Source organism: Pelophylax lessonae (genome assembly GCF_965119305.1).
Source record: "Pelophylax lessonae genome assembly, chromosome: 8".
Classification (NCBI taxonomy): Eukaryota; Metazoa; Chordata; class Amphibia; order Anura; family Ranidae; genus Pelophylax; species Pelophylax lessonae.
In genome coordinates this window covers 104,212,325-104,235,954 of record NC_138775.1, presented here as the reverse complement: position 1 = coordinate 104,235,954, position 23,630 = coordinate 104,212,325, and the positions used below count along the sequence as shown (strand labels likewise).

General features: G+C 42.5%; 1 protein-coding gene across 1 annotated transcript in view; it reads left to right on the top strand.

The window, feature by feature from the left end:
* ANKRD54 (ankyrin repeat domain 54) overlaps positions 1-23,630 on the top strand; it is a 57,226-nt gene that overhangs the window by 9,454 nt on the left and 24,142 nt on the right. Inside the window, exon 3 of the mRNA XM_082266604.1 lies at positions 17,706-17,804. Coding sequence (XP_082122730.1) covers positions 17,706-17,804 — 99 coding nt within the window. The remainder of the gene's footprint in view (positions 1-17,705; positions 17,805-23,630) is intronic.

Sequence of the window (23,630 nt, the reverse complement as noted above, 5' to 3'; positions counted from 1 at the left end):
CTAATGGCGTAAATTGTGCATGTCACCTCTGCACTACCTGTCACAGTTTCGGAGGCCCTAAAATTCCAAGATAGCACAAACCCCCCCCAAATGACCCCATTTTGGAAAGTAGACACCCCAAGCTATTTGCTGAGAGGCATGGTGAGTCCATGGAATATTTTATATTCTGCCACAAGTTCCGGGAAATACATATATATATATATATTTTTTTTTTTTTTTCACAAAGTTGTCAGTAAATGAAATATTGCTCACACATGCCATGGGTATATGTGAAATGACACCCCAAAATACATTCTGCTGCTTCTCCTGAGTACAGGGATACCCCATGTGTGAGACTTTTTTGCAGTCTAGCCGAGTACAGGTCCCCGAAAACCAGTCCCCGCTTTCAGGCTTTCCAAGGGCGTAAATTGTTGATTTCACTCCTGACTACCTATCACAGTTTCGGAGGCCCTAAAATTCCAAGATAGCACAAAACCCCCCCAAATGACCCCATTTTGGAAAGTAGACACCCCAAGCTATTTGCTGAGAGGCATGGTGAGTCCATGGAATATTTTATATTTTGCCACAAGTTCCGGGAAATATATATATATATATATATATATATATATATTTTTTTTTTTTTTTTACACAAAGTTGTCAGTAAATGATATATTGCTCACACATGCCATGGGTATATGTGAACTGACACCCCAAAATACATTCTGCTGCTTCTCCTGAGTATAGGGATACCCCATGTGTGAGACTTTTTTGCAGTCTAGCCGAGTACAGGACCCCGAAAACCAATCATCGCCTTCAGGCTTTCCAAGGGCGTAAATTGTTGATTTCACTCCTGACTACCTATCACAGTTTTGGAGGCCATGAAATGCCAAGACAGCACAACCCCCCCCCAAATGACCCCTTTTCGGAAAGTAGACACCCTGAGCTATTTGCAGAGAGGCATGTTGAGTGTTTTGCAGATCTCACTTTTTGTCACAAAGTTTTGGAAATTGAAAAAAGAGGAAAAAAAATGCATTTTCCTGTTTTTTCTTAATTTTCCAAAAAAAATTAGAGCTGCAAAATACTCACCATGCCTCTCAGCAAATAGATTGGAGTGTCTACTTTGCAAAATGGGGTCATTTGGGGGGGGGTTTGTGCAATCTTGGCTTTTTATGGACTTCAAAACTGTGATAGGTAGTAAGGAGTGAGATCAACAATTTACGCCCTTAGAAAGCCTAAAGGTGCGCATTGGTTTTCCGGGTCCTGTACGCGGCTAGACTGGCAAAAAGTCTCACACATGGGGTATCATTGTACTCAGGAGAAGCAGCAGAATGTATTTTGGGGTGTCATTTCACATATACCCATGGCCTGTGTGAGCAATATATCATTTACTGACAACTTTGTGTAAAAAAATAAAAAAAAATAAAAAAATTTTTTTTCCTCGAAACTTGTGGCAAAATATAAACTATTCCATGGACTCACCATACTTCTCAGCCAGTAGCTTGGAGTGTCTACTTTGCAAAATGGGGTCATTTGGGGGGGTTTTGTGCCATCTTGAAATTTCAGGGCCTCTGAAACTGTGACAGGTAGTCAGGGGTAAAATCAGCAATTTACGCCATTAGAAAACCTGAAGATGTGGATTGGTTTTCGGGGGCGCGTACACAGCTAGGCTCCCAAAAAGTCTCACACATGTGGTATCCCTGTACTCAGGAGAAGCAAAAGAATGTATTTTGGGGTGTCATTTCACATATTCCCATGGCATGCATGAGCAATATATCATTTAGTGACAACTTTCTGTAAAAAAACAACAAAAAAAAAAAAAATAATAATTTTCCCGAAACTTGTGGCAAAATATAAAATACTCCATGGACTCACCATGCCTCTCAGAAAAAAGCTTTGGGTGTCTACTTTTCAAAAAGGGGTCATTAGGGGGGTGTTTGAACAGTTCCGGCATTTTATACTCAATCTTATCCACACATCACCCACTCTTCTAACCACTTGAAAACCAAGCCTTTTCTGTGCCTTTTTGTTTACATGAAAAAATATTTTTTTTTTTACTAGAAAATTACTTTGAACCCCCAAACATTATATATTTTTTTAAAGCAGAGGCCCTATAGAATAAAATGGTGGATGTTGCAAATTTTTTTGTCACACGGTATTTGCGCACAGATTTTCCAAACGCAATTTTTGCGAAAAAAATACATTTTTTTTTAATTTATTGCACAAATACACTATATAATTCCAATTTTTTTGGTAAAATTTAAAAGATGATCTTATGCCGAGTTCATAGACACCTAACATGACATGCTTTAAAAATTGTGCATGCCTGCGCAGCGACAAAAACGTATGTACATTTTTGAAAACCTTTAAAAGTCTCTACAGGTTACCACTTTAGACTTACAGAGGAGGTCTACTGCAAGAATTACTGCACTCGATCTGGCGATCGCGGCGATACCTCACATACATGCTGCAATTGTGGTTTACATATGACACTAGACCACCGCTTGCGTGCGCCATTGCGCGCAAGCACCGGGGGGTAAGGGGGGGGGCTCAATTTTTTTTTTTTTTTTCTTTTGCTTTTTTATGTTATTTTGACACCTTTCCTTTTAATTTTTTTTTTTTTTAAATCATTTTTATTGTTATCATAGTGAATTTAAATATCCCCTATGATAGCAATCTGTAGTGACAGGTACTCTTTTTAAAAAAAATTGGGGTCTTTTAGACTCTAGATCTCTCCTCTGACCTTAACGCATCTGACCACACCAAAATTGGTGTGATAAAATACTTTCCCAATTTCCCAATGGCCCTGTTTATTTCTGGCGAAACAGAAGTCATAAAATGCTCGTAGCCTCCGGCATCTTAGGCCATAGAGATGATTGGAGCCATTCTCATCTCCAATTAGCTCTATGGTTAGATAATTGAACCACCGGCTGCACTCTCGGGTTAACCGGTGGGACAGGAGAGCCAGAGAAAAACCATGGAAGGCTGCGGAAGGCGGCGGTGGGGGGGGGGAGGCCCCTCCCACTGCATGTAAAAGCAGTCTAGCGGCCAATTACCTGCTAGAATTGCTTTTACATGTAAGCCGACCGCTGGCTGTAAAAAAACGATACCAAGATGATGCCTAAATCTGCAGGCATCATCCTGGTATAACCACTCAAAGTCCAGCAACGTACCAGTACATTGCTGGTCCTTGTTTGGCATATAGGTTTTTTTTTTTTTCATGCAGCCTGTGGGCTGAACGGAAAAAAAGAGAACCTATCAGAAATCAGCACAGGAATAATGCGTAGTATTACTCATCATTAACCGCCCAAACAACCACCCACTGAATTTAATGATGGGTATACACGACACTATCCACGTATACCAAAATAGGATTTTAACTGCAGTGCTGAAATCAGAAAATCACCACAGCTGCTATCAGCAAAGGTATCCATATATGCTGAGCGCAAACGCTGTTTGTGTCAGAATATATAAAATCAATGCGTGGTAGCCGACGAGGGACCTGCAAGAGAAACAGGTCACAAAAGAATGAAAAAACAAACAAAGGACATTGAAAAAAAGTATAGTAGGAAGGAGTAGAAGGACATATAAAATTACTGACACCACAACAGTTTTTGGATCCTTTTATTTTTCTTTCTAACTGTTCCTTTACTTCTTGATTTGGGAGGGACTGCGATCATCTGCGATCTTCTCTTCCAGCTTGGGTCTCTCAAAATGTCGATGGACATCCAACATCCTTCGAGACCCTGTGTTTATGTGCCCTACACTGTGTCGTGCTGTACCCTACGCTAATAATCCACTAGTGTATGGTAGCGCTCGAAACATTCCCCGATGCAGAGACCAGGTTGGTCAGGACATTTGGGACAATAATAACTGGTGTCACGCCTAAATCCGCGCTTGCTACAGACACGACATCTTCTTTGGGGCCTTCTTTGGGTAGGGGTACTCGGGAGGACATGTGAAAAATGCCTCTCATGCAGCCGGCTCACTGCATCTGGAAGGGGAAGTTGGGCAGGCATGCCTCCTGGGTACAGGTAGGCAAGGATGATCTCTTCCTGGAATTCCCGGAAAGATCCAGTTCGTCCTGACGCCCTGTATAGGACAAAGGCGTTCAGCATAGCCAATTGGTATAGGTAAACAGACACTTTTTTGTACCAGCGTCTGGCTTTACGGGCAACTAAATACGGCGCCAAAAGCTGGTCGTTAAGGTCCACCCCTCCCATGTTAAGGTTATATTCGTGGACACAGAGGGGTTTCTCCATAACGCCAGTTGCCGTAGGAATTTGGATCGTCGTGTCTGGGTGAAGGGAGGACAGAACATAAACATCCCGTGTATCCTTCCACTTCACCGCAAGTAATTTGTCCGTTTTCAAGCAGGCTCTCGCCCCCCGACTAAGACGGGAATCTACAAGCCGTTGGGGGAAGCCCCGGCGATTAGGTCGCACGGTGCCACATGCGCCAATTTGTAAATCAAGAAGGTGACTAAATAGTGGCACGCTTGTATAAAAGTTGTCCACGTACAAATGGTACCCCTTTCCGGATAAGGGTGACACCAAGTCCCAAACGATCTTACCGCTGCTCCCTATGTAGTCTGGGCAGTTGGGGGGCTCCACACAGCTATCTTTTCCCTCATAGACCCGGAAACTAACTGTATAGCCTGTGGCCCTGTCACACAATTTATACAGTTTGACCCCGTACTTGGCACGCTTGCTGGGGAGGTACTGTTTCATAGCAAGGCGGCCAGTAAATTTAATCAGGGACTCGTCAACGCAGACAACTTGTTCGGGGGTAAACAAGGCTGCAAACCGCTGATTGAAGTGGTCTATGAGGGGCCGAATTTTGTGGAGCCGATCGTATGCAGGGTCTCCCCGAGGACGACAGAGTTCATTGTCGCTGAAATGCATAAATCGCAGAATTTGCTCGTATCTCGTCCTGGACATAGAGGCAGAGTACATGCGCATATGGTGAACTGGGCTAGTGGACCAATATAGCCGCAATTCACTCTGTTTAATTATGCCCATGTGGAGGGAAAGGCCCAGAAAGATCTTAAATTCGGAAACCGTTATAGGTTTCCAGCCGAATTGTCTGGCAAGGTGTGAATTTGGGTTGGCGGCGATGAACTGTTGTGCATATAAATTTGATTGATCCACAATAGATCTGTAAAGATCTTCCGTGAAGAACAGCTCAAAAAAGTTCAGGGGCGTAAAACCAGCTGTCTCCACGTGGATTCCAGGTTGGGCGGTGAATGGGGGAAGTACTGGCGCTGTAGTATCAGTGGGTTGCCAATTAGGAAATGCCAGCGCATCAGGGAGGGCACTATGGGCTCTACGGGCCTGTCTTCGAATACGCGGTGGCTGCGGGCCACTACTTGTGCTAGCCACCGCACCAGCTTCAACTGCACTTAGGGGACTCGCCACGTCACCAGGTCTTACTGCAGTGCTGGTTGTACTAGGTCCAGGTTGTACTAGGCCGCTGGCGCTTGCCAGGTCGCCAGAAGGATGAGCGGCACTAGTACCCACACTCTGCTCCATACGAGCACCCTGCGATTCCTGCATCACAACAACTTCAGAATGGGGTCGGGTACGCCTGGGTCTAACAGGGACCCATCTGTCGTCGGAGCTATCTGTCAGGGAGCCGCTGCCGTCATCAGGTTCATATACTGACACTAATTCGGTCATTGTAGCTTCCCCTTCGCTATCAGATGACTCGGTCAGCATATAACTGACAAGCTCTTCATCCCTGTACGAACGTTTGGTCATTTTGGTAACTAAATTTACTCGTACAGTGATGCGACTCACAGGTAATAAAAGCACCTGGTTGTCGAAGATTATTTCAAGCGCTACAAAAAAAACTGCTAATGCTAGCAGGGATCAGGCCTGACTCTGCTAACACAGCGGTTTTGTGTCTTGTGTTTTTTTGCAAGTGACAGTAATCTATTGATTACTACACTTGCCTGGGTGAAAGGGTTAAACGCAGGTGCTGGCCGGAATCAGTACTGATCGTGCAAACACCGCGTTTTGGGAACCCTAAACTATGGGGGCGCTAGTATAGTTCTGATCAGATCAGATATTGATCTGTTCAAACACTATACTAGAAATGGAAGTGTAGGTGCGTGCGTGCGTGCGTGCGTGCGTGTGTGGCAATCAAGGGGTTACTTCTAAACTATGCGCTGGGGATCTGGGGGGGGTGGCGGGGACCCTAAACCTCCTTTGGGAAAGAAACTAGCTAGCTAGCGCAACCTCAAGTCACAATGACACCAATACAAAATACAGTAAAAACAGTATATTATGTGTGTATTAGTGCTAATGTGACAGAGGGTGTAGGGGTTAACGGGATGTGATCAGGGGGGGATCAGGGGTTTAAATCTTTATTGGAAGGGACTGGCGGGTATCCTAAGGATAAAAGGAACGGTGGCAAGCGCTAAACCTGGTCACAAGTCACACTTATACGGGTATATAGAAAATGCTATATACTGTATACAGTGTGCGTTGTGGCAGGGGGTGTAGGGGTGATCAGGAGGGGATCAGGGGATTAAATCTTTATTGGGCGGGTGGGGGGGACCCTAAACCTGCTTGGGACACAAACTTAGTCGCCTGCGCTAATTCTGATCACAATGACACTAATACAAAAATACAAAAACACAGTATATTACGTTTGTATTAGTGCTGATGTGACAGAGGGTGTAGGGGTTAACTAGCGGTGATCAGGGGGGGATCAGGTGGGATCAGGGGCTTAAATCTTTATTAGGGGGGGTGGCGGGTAATTCAAGTGGAAAAAGGGGGGTCGCAAGCGCTAGACCTGACCACAAATCACACTTATACGGGTATATAGCAAAATGCTATATACTGTATACGGTGTGTGTTATGGCAGGGGGTGTAGGGGTGATCAGGGGGGGGTCAGGGGCTTAAATCTTTATTGGGCGGGTGGCGGGGACCCTAAACCTTCTTGGGACAGAAACTTAGTCGCCTGCGCTAATTCTGATCACAATGACACTAATACAAAAATACAATAACACCGTATATTGCGTTTGTATTAGTGCTGATGTGACAGAGGGTGTAGGGGTTAACGGCGGTGATCAGGGGGGGTTCAGGGGGGATCAGTGGGTTAAATTTATTTATTTCTTTATCTTTATTAGGGGGGGTGGGGGGTAATTTGAGTGGAAAAGGGGGGGTCGCAAGGGCTACACCTGTTCACAAATCACACTTATACAGGTATATAGGTATATGCTATATGCTGTATATAGTGTGTGTTGTGTCAGGTGCTGTAGGGGTTAATTGGGGGGGCGATCGGGGGTGAAATGTGCCTATCTAACTGTGTGTGGGTGTGCTTGGTGCAATACTCACAGTAAGATGTGCTCTCCTCTCACGCTGGATCCAAAAAGACCGTTGTGGGGGGAGGGCACATCTCCTCTAAGCCTGTGTTTACATTTCACAGGCTTAGAGGATGATCTGATTGGGCAGGACCGATCAACAGGTCCAGACCAAAAATGATTGGCCTGGACCTGATGACTGATCGGTTCTGAACCCAATCGAGTCATCATCGGCGGCGGGGACGCGCGGGAGCGCGCACAGGGCCGGCAAATTGTGCTGACGTAGGCCTACGTCAGTTTGCCTGGCCGGGGCTGAGTGCCGACGTAGATCGTCGTGCGCCGGTCGTAAAGTGGTTAAGGTAGCATGCTTAACTGGATCTGAATTTAAAAATTGAAGATTTGCTGTCTAAAATCTACGTATTGGGCTTGTTCATCTCAGGTGCACCTTGGCCAGTGTGGACCCAGTACATGACAAGGTTAAATGCCTTGTTCCCGATGGTGTAAATTCACAGCAATGTCTTGTGTGCGCAACAGGTCTCAACGCAAGCTACGGTTTTGCAACTTTGTTGTGGGAATAGAACTTTTGTATTTCAATAATTTTTGGACCAAAAAAAAAGGAAACGGTAAGGTGCACTGGGATTGTGTATCTGCACTGTTCCTGCCAGTGCACACTAGCAGTTGTTTGATCAGCTCGGCCTTATGGTGTTAGCAAGCCCTTTTGTCGTTTATTCCTCCTGAGTTACGCTTCCTGGCATGCAAGTGTGCCTGGGCACTTCTGTTTCTGCAGCCTCGTGGCTCTACACTGACCAGCCATAACATTAAGATCACTGACGGATAAAGTGAATACTGTAATGATATTGTGCGTTGGCACTCTAGTTTGTCAGGCCGCCATTTTGTTCAAACACTGTCGCAAGCATCCATCTTGTGGTACGAGCTTAGTTGACAGTGTTGGAAATGTTCATTCTTACCAGCATCATCCCCCCAGCCTTTTGGCACTGTAATGACCCCCTGGGTCACTATATGCCAGGTTCCTGCTAAGCTGACATTTTTCACACCTTTAACATACACAAGCAGACGGACCGCCCAGACATTCCGTCTCCTCTCCCATGGAGTTAATTGGTAATCTGAACACAGCATATGGGCTCCTAGGTCTAGGACACCGCTAACCCCAAACTTCATAATTTCATACCCAAGCAAGATATGTCTCTAGAAAGTAGATATTTGGGTGCCCCATAAAATACCAATCGAATTAAGTCCAAGCACGGACACCGTCATGCCTAGGAAAGGCAAGCTAGCGATCCAATGGCGTACAGGTCAGAGGTTATTACGTGATAACCCATGTTTAGTGTCTAAAGATAGGACATTCCAAACCGGAGCATGAAATATCGGTTTCAAGCGGGTCACCTTTTCATATCTCCGGATATGAGTGCTTTTATGAATCTGTCAAAGCGGGCGGTCATTTAGAGGTTTATAGACTCAGAGCCATTGGCTGAGTACTTCTGGTGACACCCCCTGGAGAGTCAGAGAAAAAGGCAGGGACTGAGAGAGTTCTCAGTTCTCATCCTAACATCGAGGCCATAACATCGTTTTAAGAAAGGACCGACCGCATGTTCAGTTTCTGAAACCAAGGTAATACCAGGACTGTTTTAATGCAAGTATTTTCATTCTTTTATTCTCCTATTTCTTAATTGCTGTATTGTGTCTCCATTTCTTTGTAACCCATTTTTCTGTAAATATTTTTATTCGCACCAATTTTTAACCTTTCTATAATTAAACCTTATTTTGAAAAGTGTTAAACTTTGTCTCTAAGCTCTTAAACGCAACTTGACCCAAACAAATCTGCTTCCTGAAGAGCGCTATTGTGTGTTATAGACAGTTATTTTAAAGTCATAATTGATATTTGTACTGTTTAGGCTAACCTATCTGAAACATTCTTGTCAGGTGACAGTGTGTGTTACAGACGGTTATTCTAAAGTCATAATTGATATTTGTGAAATCAGGAGCGTCCACTAAGCTCAAAACGTAGCGGTGGTGGCAGCGAAAGGGTTAATCGTTTAACCCGGTGACGATCGCTCTGTCTGCTGGCATCTAGATTGTGGTCCCGCAAGCTGGACAATCTGTGTGCTGGGTGAAGCTGAGAGTGGCATTGTTACGCAAGTGACGGCAGGGTGTGAGATTGCTTGGTCTTTGGTCATGAGGTGGATAAGAAGGCCAGGGGTCTGATACCCGCCACCGTCACAAATACCACTGATCGTCTCATTGCAATGGCATCTGAAAATGGGTGGGATCTACACTGCTCAAAAAAAAAAATTAAAGGACCACTTTGAAAAGACATCTGATCTCAATGGGAAAAAATATCATGCTGGATATTTATCCTGATATGGAATGGGTAATGTGTTAGGATCGAAAGGATGCCACAATGTTTGATGAAAATAAAGCTATCAACCCACAGAGGGCTGAATTCAAAGACACCCCAACAAAAAAAAGTGAAAAATGATGCAGCAGGCTAGTCCAGTTTCATTGCAGCAACTCAAAATGGTACTCCCTAGTTATGGCCCTCACGTGACAACGTCCTGACATGCTCCTAATGGGACAACGGATGGTGTCCTGGGGTATTTCCTCCCAGATCTTGTCCAGGAAATCACTGAGCTCCTGAACAGACTGAGGTGCAACCTGGCAGCGTCAGACTGAAACATAATGTCCCAGAGGTGTTCTATTGGATTTAGGTCAGGTGATTGCAGGGGCTATTCAATGGTATAGATTCCTTGATCCTCCAGGAACTGGCTGCACACTCTCGCGACGTGAGGCCAGGCATTGTCGTGCACCAGGAGAAACCCAGGACCCACTGCACCAGCGTAGGGTGTGACAATGGGTCCAAGGATTTCATCCAGATACCTAATAGCAGTCAGGGTGCCATTGCCTAGCCTGTAGAGGTTTGTGCATCCCTCCATGGATATGCCTCCCCAGACCATTGCTGACCCACCACTAAACCGGTCATGCTGAACGATGTTACAGGCAGCATAACGTTCTCCACGGCTTCTCCAGATACTTTCACGTCTGTCACGTGCTCAGGGTGAACCTGCACTCATCTGTGAAAAGCACAGGGCGCCAGTGGCAGACCTGCCAATTCTGGTGTTCAATGGCAAATGCCAGTCGAGCTCCACAGTGTCGGGTAGTAAGCATAGGGCCCACTTGAGGATGTCGGGCCCTCAGGCCACCCTCATGAAATCTGTTTGGTCAGAGGCATTCACACCAGTGGCCTGCTGAAGGTCATTTTCTAGGACTCTGGCAGTGCTCATCATGTTCCTCCTGGCACAAAGGAGCAGATACCAGTCCTGCTGATGGGATTACGGACCTTCTACAGCCCTGTCCAGCTCTCCTAGAGTAAATGTCTCCTGGAATCTCCTCCGTGCTCTTGAGACTGTGCTGGGAGATGGCAGCAAACCTTCTGGCAATTGCATGTATTGATGTGTCATCCTGGAGGAGTTGGACTGCCTGTGCAACCTCTATAGGGTCCAGGTATCGCCTCATGTTACAGTAGTGACACTGATCCTAGCCAAATGCAAAACTAGTGTAAAACCGTTAGAAAAGATGAGTAGGGAAAACAATGTCATTGGCCTCCACTTGTAAAACCATTCTTGTTTTTGAGGTTGTCTCATTGTTGCCCATCTCTAGCACCTGTTGTTAATTTCAGCTGAAGCAGCTGAAACTAATTAACAACCCCCTCTGCTACTTAACTGACCAGATTAATATCTCAGGAGTTTAATTGCCTTGATGCTATACTCTAAATAAGAAGTGTTCCTTTAATTTTTTTTGAGCAGTGTATAAGGCAGAAAGTAAACATGTTGTCCATTAAGTTGATGTGTTTTATAGGCAGAAAAAATGGGCATCACAGTTTTGTTTTGTATATGGGGCTGTGTAGCTACAGACTGGTCAGTCTGCCCATCCTGACCGTTGTCCACAGCTAAGGCGCCTACAACGAGCATGTGAGCGGCAGAACTTGACCACGAAGCAAAAGAAAAAGGTGGCCTAATCTGATGAATTACGTTTTTTCTTTTACATCATGTGGATTGCCGGATAAGTGTGCTTTGCTTACATGGGGAATAGATGGCACCAGAATGCAGTATGAGAAGAAAGCAAGCTGGTGGAGGCAGTATGATGCTTTGGGCAGGGGCAGTGTTTCCTGCCATTTATGTGGATGCTACTTTGACATGTACCACCTACCTAGACATTGTTACTGACCATGTACAACCTTCATAAAAACGGTATTTCCTGATGGTAGTGGCCTCTTTCAGCAGGATAATCCACTCTGCAAAAATGGTTCAAGAATGGTTTGAGGAACACAATGATTTTGAGGTGTTGATTTTGGCCTTCAGATCCCTATCCATCAAGCATCTGTGGGAAAAACAAATTCAATTGGAGGTTTCACCTCACAACTTACAAGCATAAAAGGATCTGCTACTGAGCTTGGTGCCAGACACCACAGCATACCTTCAGAGGTATGGGGCATTTGCGTAGTAACTGCTTTCTTCTGGCGACTTGACAATGCAGCCCATCTTTCTTCAAGTGCCTCCTTATTGTGCATCTTGAAACAGCCACACCACATGTTTTCAGAGAGTTCTGTATTTCACCTGAAGTTATTGGTGGGTTTTTCTTTGCATCCTGAACAATTTTCCTGGCAGTTGTGGCTGAAATTTTAGTTTGGTCTACCTGACCGTGGTTTGGTTTCAACAGAACCCCTAATTTTCCACTTTTTGATTAGAGTTTAAACACTGCTGATTGGCATTCGCAATTCCTTTGATATATTTTTACAGTACAGTGCCTTGCGAAAGTATTCGGCCCCCTTGAACTTTGTGACCTTTTGCCACATTTCAGGCTTCAATTATAAAGATATAAAACTGTATTTTTTTGTGAAGAATCAACAGCAAGTGGGACACAATCATGAAGTGGAACTAAATTTATTGGATATTTCAAACTTTGTTAACAAATAAAAAACTGAAAAATTGGGCGTGCAAAATTATTCAGCCCCTTTACTTTCAGTGCAGCAAACTCTCTCCATAAGTTCAGTGAGGATCTCTGAATGATCCAATGTTGACCTAAAGGACTAATGATAAATAGAATCCACCTGTGTGTAATCAAGTCTCCGTATAAATGCACCTGCACTGTGATAGTCTCAGAGGTCCGTTTAAAGCGCAGAGAGCATCATGAAGAACAAGGAACACACCAGGCAGGTCCGAGATACTGTTGTGGAGAAGTTTAAAGCTGGATCTGGATACAAAAAGATATCCCAAGCTTTAAACATCCCAAGGAGCACTGTGCAAGCGATAATATTGAAATGGAAGGAGTATCAGACCACTGCAAATCTACGAAGACCTGGCCATCCCTCTAAACTTTCAGCTCATACAAGGAGAAGACTGATCAGAGATGCTTGCTCTTTTTCTCTTTTTCTTTCTCCTTTCTCCTTCTTTTTTTCTTTCTCATAGCCATTCAAACCCCTTTATGTCAACTTGTGTGCATGTTATCGGACCAAAATCACCAGGGTATGTAAACTTTTGATCAGGGTCATTTGGGTAGTTTCTGTTGTCATTACGATTTTAAAAAGAGTAAACACAGTTGATTGATAATAAATGGCTTCAGTCAAACCCTAACCATGCGTGAAAGAAAAGTTTTTGTGGTATTCATATTCTCTGAAAAATGGCCAAGAAATCTTAAATTCTGCCAGGGTATGTCAACTTATGAGCACAACTGTATGTTAGACATACTGAGTTTTTACAGTAATACTGGATATTTTCACCCCCATCCTGTCCAGGCCAATTTTCAGCTTTCAGTGCTGTTGCACTTTGACAATTACGCAGTTATGCAACACTGTACCGATATGAAACATTTAAGAAATTTTCACCCAAAGAGCACTTTCTTTTGGTGATATTTAATCACCCTTGGGTTTTTACATACTTGGTAATTAAGCGAAAAAAAAGGCCAAAAATTTCTGTTCTTTTTCAAATAAATAATCTTTGTTAATAAATTTAGGCCAAACTGTATTTTGCTACAATTCTTTTGTGATGACACAATAACCCAAATCTATTATTTTATTTTGTTTGTAGGAAATTAGAGTCCACAAACTATGGTATATACACTATACTGTCAAAAGTATTGGGACACCTGCCTTTACACGCACATGATCTTAAATGGTATCCCAGTCTTAGTCCGTAAGGTTCAATATTAAGCTGGCCAACCCTTTGCAGCTGCAAGAGCTTCAGCTCTTCTGTGAAGGAAGTCTACAAGGTTTAGGAGAGTGTCTATGGGAATGTTTGACCATTCTTCCAGAAGCGCATTTGTGAGGTCAGGCACTGATGTTTGATGAGAAGGCCTGGCTCAGTCTCCACTCTTATTCATTCCAAAAGTGTTCTATCTAGTTGAGGTCAGGACTCTGTGCAGGCCAATCAAGTTCCTCCATCCCAAACTCCCTGATCCATGTCTTTATGGACCTTGCTTTGTGCACTGGGGCACAGTTATGTTGGAACAGTAAGGGGCCATCCCCAAACTGTTCCCACAAAGTTGGGAGCATAAAATTGTCTTAGTTAGCTGTAGGCTTGTGACGGTATCAGATTTTCATGCTGCGATTAATTGATTAATGTTTTGCCACGGTATACGGTATTATCACGGTATTCTATTATTAAATTTAAATTATTAAATTTCCACCTCACTTCAATTTCATTGCTGAATTTAGGGGCTTTGGTTCACTTATGCACATTATTATATAGTCAGTCAGTACAGACTCTGTGAACCAGGCCTAAAATAGGTCATCAAGCAGTGTCTGGCCTAACTGGTGATAACTGGTCCTGGCGCTCGGCTCCGATCTGATGGCCTGGTCATTAAGAGGGCAAATCCTTGTGGTCAAGAAGTGGTTAAACCTGAAGGAGGTGTTGTTTATAAATTACTTTACTATCGCTTTAGGCCTGGTTCACATGTATGCGGGTTGGCGGTTCACATGTATGCGGGTTGGCGGTTCACATGTATGCGGGTTGGCGGTTCACATGTATGCGGGTTGGCGGTTCACATGTATGCGGGTTGGCGGCCCACATTTGCACAGGCATAGCAGCCCATTGATTTGAACGGGCTGCTATGCCTTCATTTTCCGCAGAAAAAAGGTGCATGCAGCATTTTTTTAAAATTCAGTGGCCTTGAAATCCATCCTGCTTTTGCACCATGCGACTAACCTGCAGTTCCTGCTCTGGCAAGCTTTCTGCATTTTTTGTATACGTGGGCACGGCATTTAAAAACAATTTGCGTGTGCAGCAACGGCAGGTAAGTCACATGGTGCAAAAGAAGGATGGATTTCATGGCCACTGCATTTTTTTAAATTCTGCATGCACCTTTTTTCAGCTGAAAACGCAGGCATAGCAGCTCAAGCCCATTCACATCAATGGGCTGCTATGCCTGTGCAAATGTGGGCCCCCAACCCGCATACATGTGAACCAGGCCTAAAGCAATAGTAAAGTCATTAATTGGTTAAACCTGCAGGAGGACCGGTGTTTTTATCTATTAATGACTTTACTATTGCTTTAGGCCTGGTTCACATGTATGCGGGTTGGGGGCCCACATTTGCACAGGCACAGCAGCCCATTGATGTGAATGGGCTTGAGCTGCTATGCCTGCGTTTTCAGCTGAAAAAAGGTGCATGCAGAATTTAAAAAAATGCAGTGGCCATGAAATCCATCCTTCTTTTGCACCATGCGACTTACCTGCCGTTGCTGCACACGCAAACTGTTTTTAAATGCCGTGCCCACGTATACAGAAAATGCAGAAAGCTTGCCAGAGCAGGAACTGCAGGTTAGTCGCATGGTGCAAAAGCAGGATGGATTTCAAGGCCACTGAATTTTAAAAAAATGCTGCATGCACCTTTTTTCTGCGGAAAATGAGGGCATAGCAGCCCGTTCAAATCAATGGGCTGCTATGCCTGTGCAAATGTGGGCCGCCAACCCGCATACATGTGAACCACCAACCCGCATACATGTGAACCGCCAACCCGCATACATGTGAACCAGGCCTAAAGCAATAGTAAAGTCATTAATACCACTTCTGGATCGCAAGGATTTGCCCCTTTAAAGACCAGGCCATCGGATCAGAGCGCCAGGACCAGTCATCACCAGGTAGGCCAGACACTGCTTGATGGCTATATAATAATGTAATGTGGGCTGCTATGCGTGTGTGTGTGTGTGTGTGTGTGTGTGTGTGTGTGTGTGTGTGTGTGTGTGTGTATATATATGTATGTATATAAAATGTAAAAGCATCAATACAAAGGATAAAAACATGATCATCAAGAATGAACAGCTGAATTATTACAAAGTATACATATGTTGGTACACTGTCTTCTCTATGTTTCCGACGCATTTCAGTTTCTTCAGGGGTATTATGGGGGGGGGGGGGGAGAAATAACATCAACAAGATGGAGACTTTGCAAAATGCCCCCAAACCTGGGGCCTCAAGTAGTCCACACTGGGATCCCCCCACAGTGGAAAATATATGTATATAAAAAAATATTAGGGATCGACTGATATCGGTTTTTCGTTGCCGATACCGATATTTTGGCAATCGCATATCGGTATGAGCTGATATTTTGTACATTCTATGTCAGGATCCGAGACTAGTCTTCTCCTTCTCCAACCATTAGGTGGTGATGCTCGTGTAAGGGTAAAGTGATGTCGCATAAAATAATTCCGTTTACAAATGTTATTGAATATGCCATTCACATATGTACAAATTAAAGATATAAGCAATCCCACATTAGCAGATCTGCTGGCAGATCGGTATCTCTCACCCACTTGCCGTAAGTGATACCCGGGTGATACCGCTCCGTTCGGCATACACTCAATACTGCTCTGTCTCTTACCCACTCCATCTCCCACCCACCCGATACCGATCCATCTCTCACCCACTTGCCGTAAGTGATACGCTGGGTGTGACCACACACGTGACCTCCGAGATAGTCATTGTATGCCGGACGGAGCAGTATCACCCATCTCGGAGGTCACGTGTGTGGTCACGCCCAGCGTATCACTTACGGTAAGTGAGTGAGAGATGGATCGGTATCGGGTGGGTGGGAGATGGAGTGGGTGAGAGACAGAGCAGTATTGAGTGTATGCCGAACGGAGCGGTATCGCTTACGGCAAGGGGGTGAGAGATACCGATCTGCCAGCAGATCTGCTAATGTGTAAATGCTTATATCTTTAATTTGCACATATGTGAGTGCCATATTCAATAACATTTGTAAACAGAATTATGCTATGTGACGTAATTTTACCCTTACGTGAGCAACATTTGTAATGTCGGCAATATCGGCCAGTTCCAGGGCCGATACAGATATATCGGCAAAAGTCCAATATCGGCCAATCCCTAATAAATAAATAAATATATATATATATATATATATATATATATATATATATATATATATATATATATATATATATATATATATATATATATATATATATAATATAATGTAGGCAGTATCCCAGTTAAGCTGCAAAAATATTTTAAGGCTGAATTCCAGGCAAAAAATATAATTTATTGCTGGTATGCATTCATAAAATTTGTATTTTAAATGCAGTGTAAGCACTCTTCGTAGCACTTTATTACAACCCTTGTTTTGCAAGGCTGAGACTGATCGAATGAAGAGGAGCACAAGGAGCCATCAGGCTCTGCTGTATGTAGCTAAGTTTTTGATAGCATTCATGATCAAGCTGTGCTGATGTCACAGCAGAGAACATGAATCTAAAATTGCTTTTGATGCAATACTCCTCTACAGTTCTATACCCTGCAGAAAGTCAGATCCTGCTGCTGCCACCAATCTTACTGTTAGGCAGCTCATAGATTATCATTTTTTTTTTGTTCAACCAGCAGGTTGAGCCAAAAAAAGAGAAATTCATTAATTTCCCCATTCACACACTTGATAGGAATGGAGGGATCCTCTTCAACAAACTATTGTTTTCTGACAGCTTGGAGACTTCCCTACCATCCGAGTACACTGATCAGCGCTGCTGGTTATAGCCAACGGCGCTGATCAATGAGGGAAAATCTAACTGTGGTTGTACAAATTCCCTGTCCACACTTGGATCAAAATTTGGCCAGTCCCTGTTAAAACAGTTGAATTTCAATCCTTGTATGGGCAGCTTTAGCCCTAGATTGTAAAGAGCTGGACTTCCTGCCTCCCTGGGCTCACAGTACTTCTTTATATAATTATGTTAGTGCTGTTCAAAACCACAAATCACTGCTGTCTGCTGGTGGGGGGTAAGACCTGAGTAGGGTATTAGGAACTAGGAGCTGTACTCTGTGCTCAACCTGGAGCTGGTCTTTTTAAATATATCATCCAATGAGCGCTGCAGAATTAATTTACCAAATGTTTTTGTTTTTTTTTCAGTTCGGCATTTGCTAGATGAAGGTGCAGATCCATGTGCCGCTGATGACAAGGGCCGCACAGCACTCCACTTTGCTTCCTGCAATGGAAATGACCAGATTGGTAAGATAACAGTGAATGGCTAAGATTTCTTTAGTGACATTACAAAAAGCCTTGGTTACAATCCGTTTTATAAGAAGTGTCTAAAACAGCAAATCACTTGTCTTAGAAGCTGCTGATTACATCTGACTACACACTAGTTTCAAGGAAATCACTTCATTGGCAAAGGAGTTTCAGCCCTTCCTTGCGTGATTTTAGCAAGGTTACAGACATTCTATGCATCCAGCAGATATATATGCAGTCTATAAGTGCATCTGTGTGTCTTCGAGGCTTACACATGCGTTCATATATATATATATATATATATATATATATATATATATATCCATTGACTAGGCTCTTCCTTTCACCCTTCTGATTTTTATTTTCCTTGATATACACCTTCTTCTCAAGATGTAGAGGAAGCGAATTGGGTTGATCAGACATGTTTTTGATCTTTGCTTTAAACAATAATCAGTTTCTTAGAAATGCCAAAGACCCTTGCTGCAGTTATAACCCTTGTATCCTGAGAGGGCACACAATTACCAATTACCCTTTTGACCTACCATGAAAATACTCTCTAATTGAATCCTCTCAGACTTTTTAATTTGAAACGGAACTCGCCAGGGATGCCCTCTTTCTCCCCTCCTTATACATTTTTGACAATGGACCACACCTTACCGTGGCCATGCACAAAAACCCAGATATTAAGGGTATTGAAGTTGGTTCCCATCATTACAAACTGTCTCTCTACGCAGATGATCTTCTTCTTTTATATTTCTTCCCCTCTTCTCTCCCTTCACTAATGAGGAAATTTGCGAATTTTGGACTTGTGAGTAATTTTAAAGTTAACTTGGATAAGACGGAGGCCCTTAACATCTCCTTATCCTCCTTAGAGAGCTCTAGATTTTGTTCTAACTTCCCTTTTTAAGTGGCACACTCAAGCCATTAAAATGTAGGTGTTCATATACCTGTTACTCTCTAAACTGTCAGATCTAAACTACATACACCTGCTCTCCCTTATTCGCACTTGTCTTAAATCATACAATAAGACCACTATCTCTTGGTTTGGCCGTATGGACTTCATGAAAATGGACATACTGCCCAAATTGCTTTATACTTTTCAAATGGTTCCAATAGCCCCCCCTCCGGATTCTTTGCTCATGTTAATACGCTTATGCATAACTACATCTGGCAGCATAAAAAAATCCAGGATTCATCGCTCCACGCTCTTTCTGCCTAAATCTAGAGGTGGGGTTGCTCTAACTCGCATAGTACTATACCATAAAGCATCCTGCTTTCTCAGAATCCTTGATTGGTACCATTGCCGAGACTCTAAATTATGAACTGTCCTGGAAAATGACTTTCTCACCCCTGACATCACGTCCTTGCTATGGACCGACCCAAAGACAGAACACATAAGGATGCCTTACCCTCCTGATGGATTCTACTCTCTGTACCTGGGACCCTTATGTAGGGAGGGATTTACTCACATCATGTTTGTTGTTCACAGCGAGACCTGTCACCGCTTTTTGAAACTCTTGCATTTCCTCCTACTCTTCATCAATCTCACTTCCTTATTTAGAATAAGGCTGACAAACTACTACTCTGTCACACTCTGCGGAATGGTACATTGATCCCAATGTTACAACTGTTTAGGTCTTGTCATCCAGGCCAGAGCTTGGATGGAATATTCTCAACCCCGCCATTATCTTTCCTCTAATATACCTACAACTGCCCTGATTAGACCACTTACTGATTTTGAGAGCTTGCTTACCCAATCTGACAGGCCGATACACCCCTTATCTCGCATATACCAGGTTTTGCTGAAGACCGCCCTGCCACAGGACCCTCCATTCATTGCTAAATGGAGACAGGAACTTTTTTTTTATTATTATTTATTTTCTCAATACAAACCTTTAAAATATACAACCGCATCACATATTTCTGTATACAATTACTATTGTCTCCCATCTTCACCCGTTCCCTCCCTACCCTACCTAGTACCCCGCCCTACTCTTCCCCCACCCTCTCCTCTCATTCCCCATTCCCATCCCTATGCCTCTCTTCCACTGCACATATTTACTCGATTTCTTAAAGTCTATCCAATTTTCCCATATTCCAGAGAATCTCTCTGCTGCAAAGATACTCCATATTAAATATGTATTCAATTCTTTCAAACCATTCCTTTTTTTATTGAGGGTCTTTCTGGGTCTAACCATTTTTTTTTTTTTTTTTTTTTTTTAGAATTATTCCTTTTTTGTAGCATTTAGCAAGTGTGGTAACACTGTACTCCCTTTTTTTATTGAATTATTTGTTTTATGGAATAGACAGCCTAACTGGTTGTCTGGAATCTCTATACCTGTCATTTCTTTTATATATTGTTCCACTTCCTGCCAATACTCGTATTTTTGAGCACTCCCACCATAAGTGGGTCATTGTACCCATCATATTACATCCTCTCCCACAGAGTGGTGATTTCTCCGGCTGATATTTTTGTACTTTCTCAGGCGTTCTATACCATCTTGTCAAGAGTTTTTAGTTCATTTCAATCGTCTTTTATATCTACTGCCGAACTATGCACTGCTTTCATTATTTTACCTATTTGGTGCTCCTCCAACTTTGTTCCTAATTCCCATTCCCATTTTCTAATGAATGGAGGTATTCTCGGCTCTTCCAGCTCCTTGATGTTCAAATTTAATTTTAAATCTTCCTCAGATCTAATTGGTTGTGGCAATGTTAATACAAAGTGCTTTAGCTGTAAATACCTCCATTTATTCAACTTCATAAAATTGCCCTTGTGTTTTTATTCCTGGTATGATCAAATGTTTTCCTTTTTTTTTTTTTTTTTTTTTTTTAAATGTGCATTTTTTATTCATTCACCAAATTGCGTCCCATTGCCCAGTAGAAAAGTTTGTTCCTGCAATTAGTGGTGAATTATATTCCCATTTTACTTGCTTATGTATTTTATCCCATGTCCTAAATACATTTGTCATCAATTCATGTGTATATCTAGTGTTCTATATCTATGTGGAATCCATATATTCTTTTTCAATAATGTCTTAGGGTATTTTCAATCTCCACCCACCTTTTTTACCTCTTTTTATTTGACCATTCAATCAATCGTGGTAATACGACAGCTTCATAATATCTTTTAATGCCTGGTGCTGCTAGCCCACCTTGTGTTTTACCTTTGGTTAGTACTGAATATTGTATTCTTGGTTTCTTGTTCTGTCATATGAACTTTAACATCATTGACTTTAATGTTCTAAAATATATCTGGGGTATTTAATATTGGCAACATCTGGAATTTATATAGAATTTTTGGTTAAATCACTATCTTTTTTATTATATTTATTTGTTTGATCCAAGAGAGTGGTCTATTCACTACTTTTTTTTTTTTTTTTTTTTTTATTCTGTTTCAATCTTTTAATAATGGGATATAATTTGCTTAATATATTCTCTCTAATGCAGGGCTTGACAAATTTGCCTGAAATCTAGGAGCCAGCTAAAAAAGTTAGGAGCCAGTTTTTTTTTTTAAACTAACAACCAAGCTTTATTTAATAAAACGGATACTAAATGTACACATAAATACGACTAGAACCCCACTCTCCTCTATAGCGCAATTGGATGGAAACAGACTGTCTGTCTCTTTTCATCCGATGCCATCTGATCTGATCCATGGGGTGGATAGAAAATAGAACCACCATTCGTCTGTTTTTGGCGGACAGGATCAGATGGCGGCAGATTACTGCTCCATAGAGGAAAATGAAGGGTCCGATTAGGTCTGCCTGAAAAACTGACAGGCGGACCTGATCAGACAGCCCGCGTGAAAGGGGCCTTCGGCTGTGGCATGGCGATGAGGGAAAAAAAAAAGATTATATTTTTTTATATATATATATATATATATATATATATATAATATACATATTTATTTATTTATTTTTTAATAATTAAAAAAAAAAAAAAAGAAGAAAATTTATTATTATTATTTTTTTTTTTTAATTTAAAAAATAAATTAATAATAACCACACTCCCTATCCACTTACCTTTTAAGCAAAGGTAACTGGACAGGGAGATGAAGCCTGCAAAGACTTCCCTCTCACCTCCTCTTAGGAAGGAGACGGGAATGCATTAACAGGCAGTGGAAACAGTCAATACTCCCGGCCACCACAAGAGGGTGCCAGTTCCCCAGCCTCTCTTATCTCACAGAAGAAGGCCGAAAAGCCGGGGCCTCAATTTTCAGACGGCAAGGAAGTCCATGCACTCGGGGAGGAGGTGGGGGCGCAAAAGGGGCAGGACACCTCCTGCAGGGCACCCCAGGCGCCAGGTCGCTAATTCTAGTCGCAAATGCGAGCCCTGCTCTAATGTTGGTTGCTAGTTTTATGCCATGGTATTTTATCCCACAATTCCTGCCGTAATGCTGCTCTTCTTCTTTACTCAAATTTACATTTAAGTTTTCTGATTTTATTGGATTGATCTTAAAATTAGCGAGTTCTCCATATTTCTTTAATTCTTTTATTAAATTTTGGTAATGTTATCCTGGGATTAATCGGATAGTACAGAATATCATTGGTATAGTCCGCTGCTTTATATACTTGATCTCTGATCTTTATCCCTCTTATATCTACATTATTTCTTATTGTTGTAAGTAGTGGCTCCAATGAGAGTACAAACAAGAGAGGTGAAAGCAGGCAGCCCTGTCTCGTTCCATTAGACATTTCAAAAGGTGATGACAGGCTCCCATTTTCTCTTACTGATGTTGTGGGATGATTATATAATGCCTTGATCCATCTGACCATCTTAGGGCCTAGTCCCAAGTTTTCTATTGTGTTCAACATAAAGCTTCAGTCCACCCTGTCAAATGCCTTTTCAGCATCTATTACCTGGGGCTTTTCCACCTCTAAGCTTGTGCAGTAAGAGTAATGTTCTTATCCTGTTATCTTTACCTTGCCTTCCTGGGATAAACCCGGTTTGGTCTGTATGGATCCATGCAGGCATCAATTCTTTCATTCTTGTGGGCAATACCTTTTGCATACAGTTTAGTATCTGCATTAAGCAGGGCTATTGGTCCATATCTGAAGCATAGAGTTGAGTCCTTTCCTTTTTAATGTAGAACTGTAATATGTGCGTTTGGTGATTCTTTCTTTCCTCATTTCCTTTCCCTCTGCCAATCCATTCATATATACGCACAATTTTGGAATCGATTGCTCTTTGAACTTTTTGTAATAGCAGATTGTAAACCCATTGGTCCTGGACTCTCCCCTATTGCTGTATTTTTTATTGCTAGACTGATCTACTCTTGTGTTATTGAATCTTCTTGTAAAATTTTGCAATTTTTCTTCTGGGATATTAGGTAATTTTTGTATTTTTTGTGATCTTTCCATTCCAGGTTCTTGTGATCACTTCTGTGTCACTGCATATAGTATGCTATAGTAACTTTGGAAGGCCCTAGCTATTTCTGTTGTTGAATGCATTATCTCCCCTTTACCATTGTTGTTTTTTTTTTTTTTGTATGAAATTGTTTGCTTTTATATTTTTGCTAGAGGTTTTCCTGGGTTGTTTCCCTATTTATTATACAGGATTTATATAGCGCCGACAGTTTACAAAGCGCTTTACAATATGAGGGAAGACAATATATTTACAATTCAATACAGGAGAAATATCTACCCTTGGCCATTCCATTGAAAACCTGTTTCCTGTTCCATTAAGTCTTCGAAGTGGAGTTGCGTGCGCCCCCCCCCCCAAACATTAAACACATACTGTAGCCAGTGCTGTATCTTGGCCCAGGCCTAGAGCAGCACTTTGCAGGGGGGGCAGCAAAAAAAGCGGCACCCCCCCTCCCCTGCA